Source organism: Doryrhamphus excisus, linkage group LG13 (genome assembly GCF_037039965.1).
Source record: "Doryrhamphus excisus strain RoL-2023G ecotype Guam linkage group LG13, RoL_Dexc_Guam_v1.1, whole genome shotgun sequence".
NCBI lineage: Eukaryota > Metazoa > Chordata > Actinopteri > Syngnathiformes > Syngnathidae > Doryrhamphus > Doryrhamphus excisus.
The window spans coordinates 16,384,886-16,404,905 of record NC_136369.1 but is presented as its reverse complement, the minus strand read 5'-3'; the positions used below and the strand labels follow the sequence as shown (position 1 = coordinate 16,404,905).

The window sequence follows — 20,020 nt, the reverse complement described above, 5'->3', positions numbered from 1 at the left end:
AGCAAATTAATGTCCCTGCGAGAATGTACCAGGGATGGGAACGTTGCCGTATCGAAAGGTCCATCTGGGGCTTTGCGTGACGAGGAGGGATGATTCGGATATGCATCACAGCAGGAGAAATACAGAAAACCTCAAATCAGATCAACATGTGGATACAAATCAGATATTAATGTGACTGTGTGAGTGATGGGAAGAAAAGCTCCGACTCGTGCGGGGAGAGGTTGTTTGGAGGCAGATTTGGGTTTGCATGTATAAATAATATAAAACTTTATTGTTTTCCGCAAGAAAGATACTATATATTGTTTGGGTCTACACTGCATATGCTATATTTGCTATGCTATATACATATGCTAACAACAACCAATGGCTTGTTTAATGTGCTTTCTCGTTGTTTTTCAGCTAAAATTGTGACTTTATTTTCACAATAATACCACTTTATAGTTGTATTGGCTGCCTGGTCAGATCAACATGTGGATACAAATCAGATATTAATGTGACTGTGTGAGTGATGGGAAGAAAAGCTCTGACTCGTGTGGGGAGAGGTTGTTTGGACGCACCTTTGGGTTTGCATGTATAAATAATATAAAACGTTATTGTTTTCCGCAAGATACTATATATTGTTTGGGTCTACACTGCATATGCTATATACATATGCTAACAACAACCATTGGCTTGTTTAATGTGCTTTCTCGCTGTTTTTCAGCTAAAATTATGACTTTGTTTTCACAATAATACCACTTTATAGTTGTCTTGGCTGCCTGGTTTTAATAATACTGAATGTTTTACCCTATCTGCCTTTAAAAAGCAATGAAAGAAAGTAAGAAGAAGAATATTCCAGACATCTAGGTTATTGCATTAAAAACACCATAGCTACATTATAAACACATAAAGCAATACATCATAACCAATTATGGTGTATTCAAGGACATCATATTCGGAGTTCTCACAAAAAAAAATTTCTGGTTTAAAAAAAAAAAAAAAAAGATTAAGTCATCATTTGTCTCAACAAAGCTTGTTATAAAAGGAGACGTGTGGCAATGACACCAACCACAAAGCCCTGCGACCTTGTAATGTCTGTTGGCACCCCCGACGGACGCCACCCGTTATTTCCTCTTTCATCTGCTTTACTCACTTTCCCTCAGATATAGCCAGTTATTACTTCCATAGCGGCGAATACGACGGCGGCGCTGGCAAAAAAAGTGGTGACTGCAAACACATTGGGCCATTCAGCTCACGTCCGACACTCTTTGAAGTCCTCACCTGCTTTCCATTAATTTTATTTTCATTCAAGGAGAGACATCAGACACCTGCACTCTCACTGCTGCGATAACTAAGGCTGCCTTCACACTTGTGGTTTGGTAAGCTGTGCCGGACCAAAAACTTAAAAAGATTCTTTGTGCGAACTTTGGTGTGGTTGGCTTAGCGTTAAAACTGGTATTTTTGTCATGGAACTAACGGCTGTGAAGTAATGAATACGTCTTTAAAGTAAGGACTTGATTAGGCTGTTAGCTGTGATGAATACTTCTGTTGTTTTTATATTTTATATAACACATTTCGCTTACATATTTGTCATTTCTGTTGCCAAGTTTTCAGTAAGAAAAGTACGAGAAGTTGCTTGATGACATCATGGTCTAATTTGCATATATTGTTGTAAAATGTAAAAATAGGGGAAAAAAAGAGACAAAAAGTGACTAAATCACCAAATGAACATGAGGATAGAGGCAAGAAGATGTGATGATGAAACTCCACAATACAAGGGAGCATGTTTGGTACCGTTTTAAACTCCGCCTGTAACTTTCTCATAGAAATATAGTCTGCACAGCAACCAGGAAGTGAAAAGGCACAGAGTCTTGTGTTGAAGAGAATACGCAATGATACTTTGGAATATGGGCTGCTGAGTGGTTAGCGCGCAGGCCTCACAGCTAGGAGACCCAAGTTCAATTCCACCCTCTGCCATCTCTGTGTTGAATTTGCATGTTCTCCCGGTACTCCGGTTTCTTCCCATAAACATTTCCTTCCAAAAACATGCTAGGTTAATTGGCGACTCCAAATTGTCCATAGGTATGAATGTGAGTGTGAATGGTTGTTTGTCTATATGTGCCCTGTGATTGGCTGGCGAAATGTTACTTTATTTTAGTTTTATTGTACAGTGGTTGAATTCTCTTTTGCTCGTGTATGATTGAAAAGGGCTGCACGGCGACGAGTGGTTAGCGCGCAGGTCTCACAGCTAGGAGACCCGAGTTCAATTCCACCCTCGGCCATCTCTGTGTGGAGTTTGCATGTTCTCCATGCGTGGATTTTCTGAGGATACTCCGGTTTCCTCCCACGTTCCAAAAACATGCTAGGTTAATTGGCAACTCCAAATTGTCCATAGGTATAAATGTGAGTGTGAATGGTTGTTTGTCTATATGTGCCCTGTGAGTGGCTGGAGACCAGTCCAGGGTGTACCCCGCCTCTCGTCCGAAGACAGCTGGGATAGGCTCCAGCATCCCCGCAACACTCAAGAGGATAAGCGGTAGAAAATGAATGAATGAATGAATTAACTTTGGAATACTTTGGGAACAAGTTTTGCTGTATACCATGTCAATATAACCCAGGAACACAATATTCAGAGTGCCTTGAAAAATCAGTCAAAAGTCATCAAAAATGTCCAGTACCGAGATGAACGGTGTTTTAAAAATAGCTGGGATTGAATGAGTTAACAAGAACACACATAAACACAAAACGCTTTCAAGCAAGGACTACGGATGTGTGTAAATGTTTGACTTCAAACTCTGGGGAGCGCCAGTAAAGCAGAAAGGAAATAAAAGCTGGGAATGCTGGGAACCTGTAAGAAAAAAACTCTGCAAGTATGCATTATTGCAAAATACAACCTCCCCCAACCTTTTGTGCTTTATACAGTAACCTAACATCGGGTCATTTAAATAGTGCCTCTGAGACCCACCCTGATTGAGCCAAGATTGTCCTGATTGTTCCCATGAGATTGTTTTGGATGCGCCTTTCGGATTTTTACTGGAATCAGCTGGATTCTCAAAGAGAAGGAAAACTCAGTGGAGATGGGAATTAAACACAATATACACTTTAAACATCTTGTTGCCATATCCTACACTACAGTGCTCTTAATATAAAACCATCATTGTATTTACAGTACTCGTCAGAAGGTTGGAGAAATGTTTGCATTCTATTTAATGAAAAAGCGTATCCATACTTTTGGAAATAATGACAATAATAAACTATGCTTTATGTGCGATTTGAAACATTTATGATGGCAAAAGTTCACTGTGAAGGCGGAATCATTGTTTCCATTATAATGCGACCCCAAAGGTCCAATACATCCATTCTGGAATGCTGGTTTTTGGATTTCAAAAGGAATTTTCTCCATACGAAATTAATGGCAGTGGAAATATTACATTCCGGGGCTAAACTGATGCAGCGGTTTAAGCAGCATTTTAACATAGTGCTGAAAGTTACATTTTTTATTACATTTATTACTACATTTACATTACATTGTTAACTGTAAGGCACATGTAACCTGTATCAAATTAACCATTCATTCATTCATTTTCTACCGCTTATCTGGTGCTGGAGCCTATCCCAGCTGTCTTCGGGCGAGAGGCGGGGGAACACCCTGGACTGGTCGCCAGCCAATCACAGGGCACATATAGACAAACTTTGTTTAGACATTTTTCTCCTCTGTCAGAAATAGACCTTAGTAGGTAGGTTTTTATTAGCAGGTAGGTGCAGATTCTGGAAGCTCTAGAAAGATTTCTAGATCTCTGTATAGGAGTCCACAACTCAACACATTCATTCATTCATTCATTTTGGGGTGCACAGGGCACATATAGACAAACAACCATTCACACTCACATTCATACCTATGGACAATTTGGAGTCGCCAATTAACCTAGCATGTTTTTGGAATGTGGGAGGAAACCGGAGTACCCGAAAAAAATCCATGCATGCACGGGGAGAACATGCAAAGTCCACACAGAGATAACCGAGGGTGGAATCGAACTCGGGTTGCATCACAATTACTCAGCTAAATGAAAACCCAACATTTTCAACATTCATTCATTCATTCATTTTCTACCGCTTTTTCCTCACGAGGGTTGTGGGGTTGCTGGAGCCTATCCCAGCTGTCTTTGGGCGAGAGGCGGGGTACACCCTGGACTGGTTGCCAGCCAATCACAGGGCACATATAGACAAACAACCATTCACACTCACATTCATACCTATGGACAATTTGGAGTCACCAATTAACCTAGCATGTTTTTGGAATGTGGGAGTAAACCGGAGTACCCGGAGAAAACCCACGCATGCACGGGGAGAACATGCAAACTCCACACAGAGATAACCGAGGGTGGAATCGAACTCGGGCTGCATCATAATTAATGAAATCCCAACATTTTCAATATTTACCTGTTTATTTACATCTGTTGAAGTGAGAATGATTGACAGTAGTGTTTAGGTCAGGTGAGGCAGGGTATCATGTCATTATTCTTTCACCTTTAAGGGCTTAACAATGAAATAATAACACTTGGCTGCCATTGCCACACAAAACTTTCATCTCATTTTTATTTTGTCTTATTTTTTCTCCATGGGTTCACCTGACCTGTTTATTACCTCCATTGTGGCTCACATCAATGCACCTCAACAACAAAGCCGCAGGATTACTTAATGTTTAATAATGGGGAAAGAAACATGACCCAAATATTGAATATTCAGCCATGGCAATCTTTCAATGAAAGTTGGCTGTACATGAGGAGGAAGCACTAACGCTGAGTGTTTGAAAACACACATTTGTGTGAACTGTAGTGACATTGTTCCATTATGAAGTATTTAATAGTGTGTTTTTAGTGTGCGTAGGAGAGAAATTGACATGTGCGACAGGATGGTGTGTTCATGCAGTGATTCGCAGTGACAGTGAAAAAGGTGGGAAAATACAATCAAATAACAATACAGAATATTATATGTGGTAATCTTAAGGTAAACAAAAAAAAGCGGTGTTGAGTTTTAATTATACAGCCGAGTAAGGTGGAAAAAATACAAGAAAATAGAATGGCCAGCAATACGTATAACACAAGAGCACAGCGAATGATACAGATGTGCATGGAGCAATGATCTGGCATCGAACAAGTCCACGCCCCCGGCTTAAATACCACAGATGAGTGATTGCAGGCAGGTGTGCGCAGGTGGGTCCGCACAGGCGGGCAAGGGCAGTGCACTGCAACGAAAAGCAGAAAGGCGGCAGCAGAGCGACGGAAACAGATCCCGACATTCCGCGTATTAATCTGTAGACCAAAAAATAACAGCAGATCTTTGGTTTGCGGTCCGACAGAAGGTCCGACAGAAGGTCCGACTGGAACCGAAACAGATGGTGACATGATGTGGCAGCAAGAAGTTGGGAAGCTGGCTTTGTCACAATGCCTCCACTTTATGAAGTTTTCTTTAGCTCGCCTCTGTTTTAGTTTGTATCTGAAGTTATTTCGTAAACTTGTTCCGTAAAACATGTGCGGTGCAGACACTGAACGACTCAGTTGGAGTCGCATGACTGCTTTTTTAATATATTTAATATATTTAAAAAATATTTAAAAAATATTTAAAAAATATTTAAAAAATATTTAAAAAATATTTAAAAAATATTTTTTAAATATTTTTTAAATATTTTAAAAATATTCAATTTATTAACATTGTGTCCTGTATCGCGAAAATGTATTTATTGCGTCAGGCCTGGAACAAATAAACCACTTTAAACGAGGGACGACGGTATTATTTTATAATACACTTTTGGAGGAGTTATTACAATAAAATATAAAAAACATATTATTATTTTTTAATATTTTAAAAAATATTTAAAAAATATTCAATTTATTAAATTGTGACTTGTATCGCGAAAATGTATTTATTGCGGTCAGGCATGGAACAAATAAACCACTTTAAACGAGGGACAACGGTATCATTTTCTAATATACCTTTGGAGGAGTTATTACAATAAAATATTAAAAAAATGATTTTTTTAATATTTAAAAAATATAAAACAAATATTCCATTTATTAAAATTGGGACCTGTATTGCGAAAATGTATTTATTGTGGTCAGGCTTGGAACAAATAAACCACTTTAAACGAGGGACAACAGGACAGTATTATTTTCTAATATACTTTTGGAGGAGTTATTACAAAAAAAAAAATGAAGAACTGCTAACTTTGATGATGAGTAATGTGCTGATGCTTCCTGTTTTTATTTACTTTTAACACACAGTACTTTTGGAAAAAGTATTACAAAAAAAACTATGCAAAAAGGCAAAACCCACTCCCAGAATGAACCCTTTTAGGATACACAGTAAGCCGATAATTGCCGTTTAAGCCATCTTAAAAGTCTTTCAGACTTTTGAATTCCAAGTTGTACAACCTCATTGGACTTCAGATGTGCCAATCATTCCCATCGACTGTACATCTAAAGCGTGTTCCCTCCCTGGGCTTACATCCCATTCTGCACAGTCACTCACATTAAAAAAAAAGTCTTCTTTCAGGGCACGCATTGTAACGACGCATACTGCAGCAACACACAAAAACAAGCAACCTCTTCTTCACAACCTCCTTGCACTAATCTTACTGGAATGTTCCAGTGACAGCATTTCAAGACGAATCTGAATCTCTCTTCGAGCCATTTCTTTAGCAGAAGAAAATCCTTTGGGATCAATCTGTAATTAAGCGTGGAGGGCCAAAACAAGCCTTGAGCTACATCACCAAAAAAAAAAGTGCATCATTAGCTGCCAAACTGAAAGTGAAAACAAGGCTTTGACATGCACTTAAATCTTGATGTAAATCCCTCTGAAGGAAAGTCTTCAAAAACACCTTGATGAATGTTAATGACGATGCATCAATATTTATAGCGCCAGTCAAAAGTTTAGAGACACTCTTTTGCGTTCTTAACGTGACTAAACCAGTGATTTTCAACCACTGTGCCGTGGCACGAAATTGTCAGGTGTGCCGTGAGGAATTATCCAATATCACTTTTCATAATTAACATTTATTAATCATCATTTGCAAATATTATGTCAATAGCCATGTATACGTGGACCCAAATATTCCAATTGCATTTGGCTTATTTGCTCAAACGGAAAGAATGTAACCTTTGTATACGCCTCATTCCGAAAAAGAATAGTGCCAATCCGAATCGGATTAACAGGGGTGGAATATTCCTTTCCCCAATCCGATTGAGATATCTTGTAGCTGCTCAAACAGAAAGTTGTCAGGGTGCGTTCTTCTTCTTCTTCTGTACTTTATTGGCGGTTGGCAAGCAGCTTTCGTGTGCATTAGCGCCATCTCCATCGCCATCACCATATAATCGGATTCCCAGGTGTGGAATATTCCTTTCCCGAATTCGATTGAGGTATCTTGTACCCGCTCAAGCGGAAAGTTGTCAGACTGCGTTCTTCTTCGTGGTGTTTTTCTTCTTCTGTTGTTTATTGGCGGTTGGCAAGCAGCTTTCGTGTGCATTAGCGCCATCTGTGGAACAGAATCTAAACCCTTCTATACGCCATTCACAAGTCCATAAGTCTCTAAGTGAAAGAACAACTCGGGGAAGTCGGTATCACGTGATGTTGGTGTTTACGTTTTACTGGGCATGCCCCATTGACTATTCTGGTTGATTATAGCGACGCATGTAGACAAGAGATTGGAATATTCCTTTCCATGTATACCATTTTTTCCGGAAAAGTCATTCGGAAAGAGAAAAACTCCTCATGTAAAAACATGGCTACTGTCGAGTGTCTGTGGCGTAAAGACTAGCAGAGCAATGTAATATCGGTCCGTGTGGCAACACCTAGCTCGTTCCTCCTATAGACTGTTTTCCAAAATGTAAAAAAATGTGCCGTTGAAAAACACTGGACTAAACTATTCGGAATGCTGTTGTTCAGAATTCAAAACAATCGGAGGGTGTAATGGAATACTTTGACAACAAGTGACAAGTGTTTCTGCTAGCGGTAACATTATCTTCATAATGATCCCTCATTCCCTTGGCTACCGGCGGTCAACTCCTGGCTCAATGTCGCATTATTTCAGACTGGCACGATAATGGCCTGCTAGCGAGGAATGCCGATGCCGTGCATGCTTTTTGCTGCAAGAATTAAAGGTGGGCGGCACGGCGGTCGAGTGGTTAGCGCACAGACCTCACAGCTAGGAGACTAGGGTTCGATTCCACACTCGGCCATCTCTGTGTGGAGTTTGCGTGTTCTCCCCGTGCATGTGTGGGTTTTCTCCAGGTACTCCGGTTTCCTCCCACATTCCAAAAAACATGCTAGGTTTATTGGCAACTCCAAATTGTTGAGTTGACTCCAAATGTGAGTGTGAATGGTTGTTTGTCTATATGTGCCCTGTGATTGGCTGGCGACCAGTCCAGGGTGTACCCCGCCTCTCGCCCGAAGACAGCTGGGATAGGCTCCAGCACCCCCCGCGACCCTCGTGAGGAAAAGCGGTAGAAAATTAATGAATGAATGAATGTTGAAAATGTTGGGTTTTCATTTAGTTGAGTAATTATGATGCAACCCGAGTTCGATTCCACCCTCGGCCATCTCTGTGTGGAGTTTGCATGTTCTCCCCCGTGCATGCGTGGGTTTTCTCCGGGTACTCCGGTTTCCTCCCACATTCCAAAAACATGCTAGGTTAATTGGCGACTCCAAATTGTCCATAGGTATGAATGTGAGTGTGAATGGTTGTTTGTCTAAATAAATTAAAGGTGATGTTTCTATGGGTTGTGTTTTACGGGAAACAAAGAGAACGTTGAGTGCTGCAGGCCTGGTGGAATGTTGCCCTTTCTTGGCTGTGCTGTGACATCACCGAGGTCAGTGGCTATGCAGTCCGCTTCCAAGGAAAACACCTTCCAAAGTGCTGATTTTGATAACACAAGGGGGGGTTGGGGGGTCGTGGAGTACATGATGGTGTGTGTTGTAGTGCACTTTAGCATGAAGGCGGCTTCCATTCCCACGTGAGCGTGTTTCCTAATGACTTGTCTCTTTCTCTGAACATTGCAAATGAAGGTTCTTGGAGTGCAACGCTGCTTTGATAGCGCTCTCACGGTGCACGCTGCTTAGCCCAGGAGATCATGCACGTCTTTTGTGCTACAAGCGGCGAGGGAATGAATTGTGTGTGTGTGTGTCAGGAGGTGGGAGGAGATTTTTAACATGTTCATAAGCTACATTGTTATCAGGGTGGAGAAAAGAATATCATATCAATTTAACTACAAGTTCTACTAATCTGAGTTCAAACACTCTTGGAGGTGGTTTATATCCTATTTGCATATCCTTAACTTTGATAAAACTACATCTTAAGAGTGGATTTAAACTTGATACCACACATTCTACTATGACTAGAACTAGTCGTAGTCTATTCATTCATTCATTCATTTTCTACCGCTTATCCTCACAAAGGTCACGGGGGTGCTGGAGCCTATCCCAGCGGGGTACACACTGGACTGGTCGCCAGCCAATCACAGGGCACATATAGACAAACAACCATTCACACTCACATTCATACCTATGGACAATTTGGAGTCGCCAATTAACCTAGCATGTTTTTGGAATGTGGGACCCACGCATGCACGGGGAGAACATGCAAACTCCACACAGAGATGGCCGAGGGTGGAATTGAACTCAGGTCTCCTAGCCGTGGGGCCTGAGCTAGTCATAGTCTAGTTTCTATATAATAATATTAACCATAATAATATGCTAGGCTAATTGGCTCCAAATTGTCCATAGGTATGAATGTGAGTGTGAATGGTTGTTTGTCTATATGTGCCCTGTGATTGGCTGGCGACCAGTCCAAGGTGTACCCCGCCTCTCGCTCGAAGACAGCTGGGATAGGCTCCAGCACTGCCCGGGACGCATGTAGTTATGACATAATTTCTGCCAGAGATCAACATTAACTAAACACTATTATTTATTTTATAGATTATTAAGCATTAAGAATTTGTAGGTATCAATTATTAATACATTAATGTGTTATCTAATTTTAATATCAAATATATTTGAAAAAAAACACAAAATGGGCTGTTGATTTATTCCGATAAATATTTAAACTTAAACAAACTTAAATGAATTTAGATTTAAAACAATATAATTAAAAGTCATATTTAATGCATGTGGTTTTCTACGGATGCTCCGGTTAATTGGCGACTCCAAATTGTCCATAGGTATGAATGTGAGTGTGAATGGTTGTCTATATGTGCCCTGTGATTGGCTGGCGACCAGTCCAGGGTGTACCCCGCCTCTTGCCCGAAGACAGCTGGGATAGGCTCCAACACCCCTGTGACCCTCGTGAGGATAAGCGGTAGAAAATGAATAAATTAATGAATTTAATGCATGTTAAGTGGAAAAAGTCACTTTAAGAATAAATGTAAAAATGAAATTTACTTTAAAAAATATAAAATAAAAAATGAAAAATATATTTTTTTTATGAAATTTACGACATTCAATACCAAAAATGTATTTATACTTTATATAATCCCAAGCGCTGATCCCAACAATATATTCATACGTCTATGGTTTGTTTGTTTTTTGAGCGGGAGGCAAAAAGAGGTGATTAGGCAACTCCCCACTAATGCATGTCACTTCCAAATGTGTGTTTATATATATTTACTTTTTATGATGTGTCTTGCGAAGAAAGAAGTTAATGAAAAACATGCTTGACGTGTCCGCTTCCATAATGTGTCCTTTGTTAGTGAGTAGTTGCAATTTCAAACACTTTCAAGCACTTTATCCTAAAACCTTGAACATGTGACATGAGCATCCAAGCCTTTTGAAGAATTCCGTGCACATGTATGACCCTCATTCCTCACTCATTCTTTGACTTCTACCTCATTCCTTGTTTCCATGATGTTAGCAATGTGTTCCAACTCTTGTGTAAGTATAGTTACTCTCTATGACCGAATGCTGCTGTTACCAATTAAGACGCTTCACATCTGCTTGCGATTATTATCATTTTGCGAAGGTTTAAAAGGTAAAGCAACAGCATAACCATCCGTAGGCACACCTGTTGCTCACATATGGCGTATCTGTGTACAGAACCATGAGAAAAGTATTTAAGAAGTTACAAGTGAGGTGTATTTTACAGTATGTCTGCATGCCTTTGCAGATGGTAATGTTGATTCTGGAGGCCTCACAGAGGGCTGGCTGGCTGGCTGCTGCAGGCCAGGAAACATCACTAGCACTAGGGCCATGTGGGACCTCGCCTTAAGAAGAAAAAAAAAAAAAACTTGGGAGATTTTTTCACAGCTCATTGTAAGACAGTAATAAACAATCAGTAATAAATAAATATTATAATAATAATAAAACGGCAAATAATAAAAACTTAATTTACTTGGGGGCCACTGGAGCTAGGGTCTGGGTGAGACTGGGCCGCATCAGGTTTTCAAAAAAAAAAAAAAAAAACGCATTTATTAAAAACAGAAAAATGAATAAACTTTGCTTTGGTTCCAATTTTCTACAAGAAAAGCTCTGATAAAAATTCCACTGTTCTCAAACATCTTACTTTTTATTTTTCTACACAAAATAAGATGAAAAATAAATAAACAAATCAAGAATAAAGAAAATCAATCAATCAGTAATAAATAAATATTATAATAATAATAAAACAACAAATAATAAAAACATATAGTTGGTGGGTAGACAAATTATTTTTTCCAGATTAAAATGAACAAATCATTATTAGAGCCCTGTAGACATGACAAAACACGACTATAGTCACATTTATACTCTTTTTATTTACAACATATTGCGCAACTGCAGGGTCTTGAGACACATGCTAACTCGCAAACTAGAGAGCTAGCGACCTAAACGGTAGCCTTTGAGTTATTTCCTTTGAACTCAAATAGCCAAAAACTTACCACTTCCACACGGATAGGGAGGATAACTATTAACAGTTATTTAACCTTTAACATGAACATTAATCAAACGTAATAATTTTTTCTGGGTACATGATACCATACAGCATCCATATCAAACTTGCGCGGGCGGCACTAGCATTAAACTTTCATATCAAGGCGGGGGCCTCAAACTAGTGTCCTGCGGGCCACATTTGGCCCGCGGGCCGCGTGTTTGAGACCCCTGCTGTAGACTATAGCGTACAGGACATGGGCATTAGAACTATTAACGATGATGATTATAGCTGTGATGCTAGCAAAAAATACTATTGGGGTTGCTATTTTAGAGCAACGCAATATTTGCTGATAATGTATTTTCATCTGATTTTACTTTAGGGTCAAACGATAACATATTGTTGCTTTGAGTACTGCTTATCCATTTATTTAGGCGGTAGATGACAGTTTATTGGTGGCCTTACTTTATCTTTATATGAATTGATTTTTTTTTTAAAGCACGGTTTGTGGCAAAGACGTGTTTAAAAAGTGAGTGTATCACAATGAGGTGTATTTTACTGTATGTCTGCATGCCTTTGCAGATGGTAATGTTGATTCTGGAGGCCTCACAGAGGGCTGGCTGGCTGCTGCAGGCCAGGAAACATCACTAGCACTAGGGCCATGTGGGACCTCGCCTTAAGAAGAAGAAAAAAAAAAAAACTTTGGAGATTTTTTTCACAGCTCATTGTAAGCAATCAGGAAACTTGCAGGAGAGTGGAGTGGAGTGCAGTGCACAGGAACTGACAGGCCAACCAGCCGACGCTAAACAGAGCACCACATCTTTAGGTAGCACTGGATTCACCGTCTATTGCTGTCTAAGGAAGAACTACAGATGCACCCGAGCAGAATCCCTGCATCACTTCAAGTCAACCAACAGGCGAAGTCCAGGGGATGTTTTTTTTGACAGAGCTTCAGGTGTTTTGACTTGGAAGAAGCTTTTTCAGGGGGAGTCATTATGTTGCCTGTCATTGTGGTTAGTTTCGTGTTCATGCTAGCCGGATCAGGACAAGCCCAGCGCTCGACCCAGAGTCGTCGGACCCCAAGGCAGGATGGCTCGGCTACTCCGTGGAGGCAGGTGATCCAATGGGAGAACAACGGCCGTGTGTTCAGCCTGCTCAATAGTGGATCTGAATATGTTCCAGCTGGGACCGCCGCCCAGGACCGCGATCACACAATAGTGGTGGCGGACACTCGCCCTCAGTCGCCCCGTAGGACTCAAGGGGGAAACGTGCGCAGGCAAGCGCCCTCGAGGGGATCCTCGGAGACGATCCGAGGGCAGGCCAGGCATCCTTTCGGTTTTGGGCAAGTGCCTGAAAACTGGAGACGAACCGCAGGGGGAACAGGTGGAACCTCCTTTCAGGGATCCTCCGGTACCCGAGTAAGGCAATCCACATCCTCATCATCTTCGTATCCATCATCTCCATACAACATCCCATCATATCCTCAGTATCCCATCCCTCAGCAGCCTGTCTACCAACCAGTACCGTTTGACCCCGGTTATGTAGAGGAACCATACCGGAGTTACGAGCCGCCCTTTCAGCCAGTTCCTGGTGGCAGTTACGGCGGTGGAGCATATGCCGGCGGATTGGGGTACACTGGAGGGGGTTACACAGGTGGCACCCCTGTATTCCCAGGAGGTGCCGCCATACTCCCAGGTGGAGCTCCTGTCCTCCCAGGTTCTCCCTCTGAATTCACAGATGACAGCTACCAATTCTATCAATCTTATGGTTATGGGTCCAACCCTGCTGCGGCGCCCCGTCCTGCACAACCGCCCTTCTCAGACGGCCTTGATCGCAGATACACTCACAGTCTCTATAACGAGGAGTCCGCCGCCGCCGCCGCCGCTGCCTCTGTACCAGACGCCACCGTGGACCTGTCTGGACCAGGCGCCGGTCAACTACCCGTACACAGCCCTCAGTATGAGCAGTTCCCACCATTTGGAAGACCCCAGCCACCCTTCTTTCAGCCCATCCCATCTGGAAGAAACTCTCCCAACTCTGCCATCGAGCAAAGCAACGTCGGGAGCGTGTACCAACAAGATAGAGGAGGTAAAGTAAGCTTTATTTTTGCTTCGGGTGGAAAGTGTACACATTTTGTTCAGGAAGTTGGAATAGATCTCTCGGGGGGAGAGATGGGTGTTTGAAGAAGACTTTTTAAATATTTCACATAGTCAGAAAGACTTCACTTGCAGCCACTGGGGGGAATTTCTGTCTTTGAGAAGATCATAATGATTCCTTGTAGGAGTTTGCATGCAGAATCCAGCAGGTTTATCAGATGTCTTGAGCAATCAATGTAAAAGTCACCCAATTGCTTCTTGTGCTGTTTTAAAAAAAAAAAACTGGACCATTGAGAAAGCCCAGCACACAAGAAGCACTGTCTTTGCACATGAGTGGGGGGATTCTGTGCTTTTCACGTGCAGTTTGGTAACAGCGAGGGTGACCTCATTGGGTCTGGCGAGAAGGGGGGAACGGGGGGCGGACTCCCTCTGGCACTTGGGGACTGGAAAGAGTAAACAAGCTTGGAAAGCAGAGGCAAAAAGGAGGGGAGCGTTGTACAGCGATTCAGCACTCCCGTAAAGGGAGGGAAATATGGAAAGTACCCCCTTTAGGAGTCTCCGAGGTAGAGTTATGGTGGAGTTTATTTCGAACATGCTGAACAAGTCGCATTGACGTACATCACAAGTTTCAATGAGCATCATTCAGCATGTCTGAAAAGGAGTAGGACGAAACAAAGCTTATCAAAATGTGTCAAAAATGTGTCGAAATTAATATAATATGTGTACCAAAACAAGTACTTCAATAAACTTGTTTTTCACAAGCTCTCAAGCGAGCCCTGCGAGTATACATACGTATCTACCAAAAAAAAACCAAAAACACTTGATGCATACAAAGTAATATTTCCAATGTTTTTCCTGCCTTTGGGCTGTTTTAAGACAATGAAAACAAGCTTCTCAGACTTAATAATGCTGGTTTAACTTTTTGTTTTAGTGTGCCGTAAACTGTAGACCAGGGGTCTCAAACTCAATTTACTTGGGGGCCACTGGAGCTAGGGTCTGGGTGAGACTGGGCCGCATTAGGTATTACAAAAAAACAAACAAAAAAAAACGCATTTATTAAAAACAGAAAAATGAATAAACTTTGCTTTGGTTCCGATTTTCTACAAGAAAAATTCCACTGTTCTCAAATATCTTACTTTTTATTTTTCTACACAAAATAAGATGAAAAATAAATAAACAAATCAAGAATAAAGAAAATCAATCAATCAGTAATAAATAAATAAATATAATAATAATAATAAAACGGCAAATAATAAAAACTTAAGAAACCACATATAATTGGTGGGTAGAAAAATTATTTTTTTCAGATTAAAATGAACAAAGCATTATTAGAGCCCTGTAGACATGACAAAACACGACTATAGTCACATTTATACTCTTTTTATTTACAACATATTGCGCAACTGCAGGGTCTTGAGACACATGAGAGCTAGAGAGCTAGCGACCTAAACGGTAGCCTTCAAGTTATTTCCTTTGAACTTAAATAGCCAAAAACTTACCACTTCCACACGGATAGGGAGGATAACTATTAACAGTTATTTAACCTTTAACATGAACATGAATCAAACGTAATAATTTTTTCTGGGTACATGATACCATACAGCATCCATATCAAACTTGCGCGGGCCGCACTCAGATTAAACTTTCATATCAAGGCGGGGGCCTCAAACTAGTGTCCTGCGGGCCACATTTGGCCCGCGGGCCGTGTGTTTGAGACCCCTGCTGTAGACTATAGTGTACAGGACATGGGCATTAGAACTATTAACAATGATGATAATAGCTGTAGCAAAAAATACTACCTATACCTACAACTACCTATAATATTTTAGAGCAACGCAATATTTGCTGATAATGTATTTTCATCTGATTTTACTTTAGGGTCAAACGATAACATATTGTTGCATTGAGTACTGCTTATCCATTTATTTAAGCGGTAGATGACAGTTTATTGGTGGCCTTACTTTATCTATGAATGGAATTTTTTTTAAAAAAGCACGGCTTGTGGCAAAGACGTGTTTAAAAAGTGTGTGTATGACAATAAATACACACTTTGCACCACACTGCAACATGGCCTTCCTCTAATATTCATAAACAAAGCCGCCGGCCATCATGACAAAAGAATAATTAGACGATAATTGGCACTGATTAATTCATTAAAAGACCGCTGCAAAGCGTGTTAAGTTATTTCACTCATTAGTCGTAGCCTGGTAGTACAGAGGAAAACTACTAATTATCTACTAATCATCTAAATTACATCATGGCTGATACCATGTTAATGTTTATTTTACGGGGGAATAATACTAATGACAATCATAATCAGTCTACATACTGTAAATATTACTGTAAATATTTACTATAAAGTAATAAGCATTACAATATTATACTGTAATGTAATGATGATAGTAATGTTTTTATTTGAAATAATCACAAAATTTCATGCTATTGACTCCTGATATTTTTTATGCCTCCTTTTCACAGCAAAAACACAATTAAATACAATGAATGTATAGAAATATAAATAATAAAAAAAAATGTTTCCAAATAATAAAACATTATTTTGGATCCTAATAGTCATAGTATTTTTTTACATGTTTAAATAATCACCATTTTTGCGTTTCAGTAAAAAATTAAATGATACAGTTTATAAATAATATATATAAAATAAAGAAAATAATACAAAATTAATATTTAAATTTCTGTTACAAATAATAATGGAATTTTTTTCACAGTGGTAATAATTTCATTTTGAATTGTGTTAGGTTGTGCAAAAACACACAAATAAATGAAATTCCTTTGCACGAATATTAATAATTACAATTCTATAACAACAACAATAAGCATTTTTTTTCCAAATCATAAAACATTATTTTGGATCTTAATGGTCATAGTATTTTTTTACATGTTTAAATAATCACCATTTTTGCGTTTCAGTAAAAAATTAAATGATACAGTTTATAATTAATATATATAAAATAAAGAAAAATAATACAAAATTCATATTTAAATTTCTGTTACAAATAATAATAGAATTTTTTTTCCTAGTGGTAATAATTTAATTTTGAATTATGTTCCAATAATCACAAAGGTTAAATGTTATTTTACGCTTAATATTCAGTGGAAAAAAAATTAATCAGAATCCAAAACAAATTATGTTCCATTTGTTTTTGTACGTAAATTCCGATCCTATGCCAACTGCTCAATAAACAATAACCAACGATAACTAACACGGAGACATATCATGAAAAAGCCGAACTAAAACTACGAGTCACTTTTTCTTCGTCTTTATTTTGACCTCAATAAATGTGAAATATTCGGATGTGTCTCTCCCTCCGCAGCTCATGCAGTCTCAAGCTTGAAATTATCTTAAAGGCAGCCTGCGTGTCCTTTTTTTTTTTTTTTTTTTTTTTATACTACTTCACTGGTATAAAACGCCCGGCGAGATCCAAGTTCTCCAAAGCGTGTCCCACTTAGAGCGTAATATGTGGCTTTGTCACATGCTGTTGCGAGCCGATCAGCTTTTAGTCTCTCCAAACACTTTATCCCTATAAGAGAGACCCAATTTCTCATTTGAAAAGATTAGAGAACAAAGTCTTCCTGAGTAGAAGAGCAAGAACGAGAGAGAGAGAGACAAAAAAAAAACTGCTGTGGTCTCACACAGCTCTTACAATGTTTACATGGTCTGCCCCAAGTGTGGCCCTGTCCTACTACATCTGCCTCAGAGAGGGAGCACTGGGATGAGGTGTTTGTATAGGAGCCAGGAACCTAAAGCCTTTATTTAGACTGTGTCATGATGGCAAGACTCACCTGGATGTGAAACACTGAGCAAACATTACGTTTTCAACATCCCATAAACGGTTTCCATAAACAATGTTGGGGCAATTCTGTGTAAAATGCATCCCTGCATATCCGCAATGCAACCTTAACGCACAAATTTGCAGATTTTAAAATAAATAGCTGAAAATTGTGGTTTAAACATCGATCCCTCACTCTAACATGAGTATACGTGATATACGTATAAATCCACAAATATTATAATATCACTCAGCATCAGTAAGGTTACATTGACGAGACGCGACATGACATTACCGTCACACTGGGTGGAGTCCATCATGGCATGTCTGATATGATAAGAGAAAAAAAAAGTTTAAAGGAATCGAACACAGGTCTCCTGACTGCGTGGCCAACATGCTAACCACTCAACCACCGTGCAACCCAGTTCCAAATGTGTGAAAATCATCAATAATAGAAAAACAAGACCCTCCGGTCACCCTTCTTAAAAAGGGGGACCAACACCCAAAAACCCTTGGGTGCCAATCCAAAGGTACTGTTCCTGACACAGCCTTGAGGAATTCAGGGTGAAAGTCGTCCACTCCTGGAGCTTTGCCACTGAAGAGCATTTTTACCACCGCAGATGCCTCAGCCAAGGTGATGGAACTGTCCTTGTTTGTATCCTGCTTCCTCTATGGAAGGTATGGAAGGGATTAGGAGGGCCTCAAAGTATTCCTTCCACTGTACGGATACATTATCAGTCGAGGTCAGCAGGCCCCCGTTCCCATACCATCTTGCCGCCTTTCCCTCGCAGCAACTCCAGAGGAGAACAAAGTCCAGCCCCTATCAAGGAGTTTGGTTCAAGAACCTAAACTGTGGGTCGAGGTTAGTCCCAAGAACCATATTTGGTTGCCGAAGACCAGGTCGCCCAGGCCCTTTACTTGAACTTAAACTGTATTATGGATAGCAGGAAGTGAACAAATGTAACAGTTACTGATTGTAAAAGTACCAAATGGAGGGGTAGGATTTAATAAGCTTTGCTTCTTCCTACTCCTTTTTGGACATGTGGAACTGTGAACTGATTATGGGATGCATTCAATTGTAATCTGATGCATGTTCAAATGATAATAAAACCATTACCATTACCATAAATTGTTCCATACTAGGTGTGAAGGTGAGTGTGAATGGTTGCTTGTCAATGTGTGCCCAATCGCTGGCTAGGGTCAAGTTGCCTGAAATAAGCAACACACCCACAAACCCACAAAAAGAGTCTTGAACCAGTCATGATGTGCTATATATATCACTATATTGACACTTACTATGGTACCCATTATGTCATTGGATGGTCATATCACCTTGTACTGTGGTACAGGATAAAAAAAAAGTTAAAAAAAAACAATTAAAATATATTGAGAAAGCAGGAAGTGAACAAATGTAACAGTTACTGATTGTAAAAGTACCAGATGGAGGGGTAGGATTTGATAAGCTTTGCTTCTTCCTACTCCTTTTGGACATGTGGAACTGTGAACTGATAATGTGATGCGTTCAATTGTAATCTGATGCATGTTCAAATGAAATAAAACCATTGCCATTACCATTTACTGTCACCCAAAATGCAATGCAACAAGGAGATCCCTTGTGGCTTCTTCGGGCTGGGACCCGGTCGGTCCCCACGGGGAGCCTCTCCCTCGAGCCTGACTCCAGGGTGAGGCCCCAGTACCCCACGTCCTGGCAAGGTGCAGTCTTTCCTTTTGCGTTTCTTCATAAGGGTCTTTGGAATTACTCTTGGTCTGGCCCGTCACCTAGGACCTGTTTGCCATGGGAGACCCTACCAGGATCATATAACCCCAGACAACATAGCTCCTCGCATCACTCGGGCACTCAAACGCCTCCACCACGATAAGTTGGTGATTCACGGAGGATGCATCTTTGCATAAAAATATAAACGATGTACAAATATGTTGTTGGGATCGTCCCTTCGGGTTTATAAGCACGTCTTTGGTGTTGAACGAGTTAAAAAAAAACACAACAGCAGCAGTGTGAGATTGCTGTTGTTTTTCTTCCATCACGTCCATTCTTCTCAGCTCTTGTGTAAGTTAAGTATGACCAACACCGTCTGAATGCCAATAAGCCCTCCAATAACAGCTTATATGTTTCCAAGCTGAAACGTATCCCCCAAAGATAGAACTCATCAAGCTAGGCACACTTTATTAAAGGTTAACCTCAAGTGGCAGGTTCATATTTAAATGCAAGTCAGGGAAGATCAACATCAAATTAGCCAAGA

General features: G+C 40.2%; 1 protein-coding gene across 2 annotated transcripts in view; it reads left to right on the top strand.

The window, feature by feature from the left end:
* The window catches only part of LOC131139141 (lysyl oxidase homolog 1), a 232,520-nt gene that overhangs the window by 194,836 nt on the left and 17,664 nt on the right, over positions 1-20,020 (top strand). Inside the window, exon 4 of one of the 2 annotated variants that reach the window (XM_078795859.1) lies at positions 12,455-13,960. The exons of the other annotated variant lie outside the window; for it this stretch is intronic. Within the exon in view, the coding sequence (XP_078651985.1) occupies positions 12,868-13,960 (1,093 nt within the window). The 5' untranslated portion in view covers positions 12,455-12,867. The remainder of the gene's footprint in view (positions 1-12,454; positions 13,961-20,020) is intronic. 2 annotated transcript variants of the gene reach the window in all.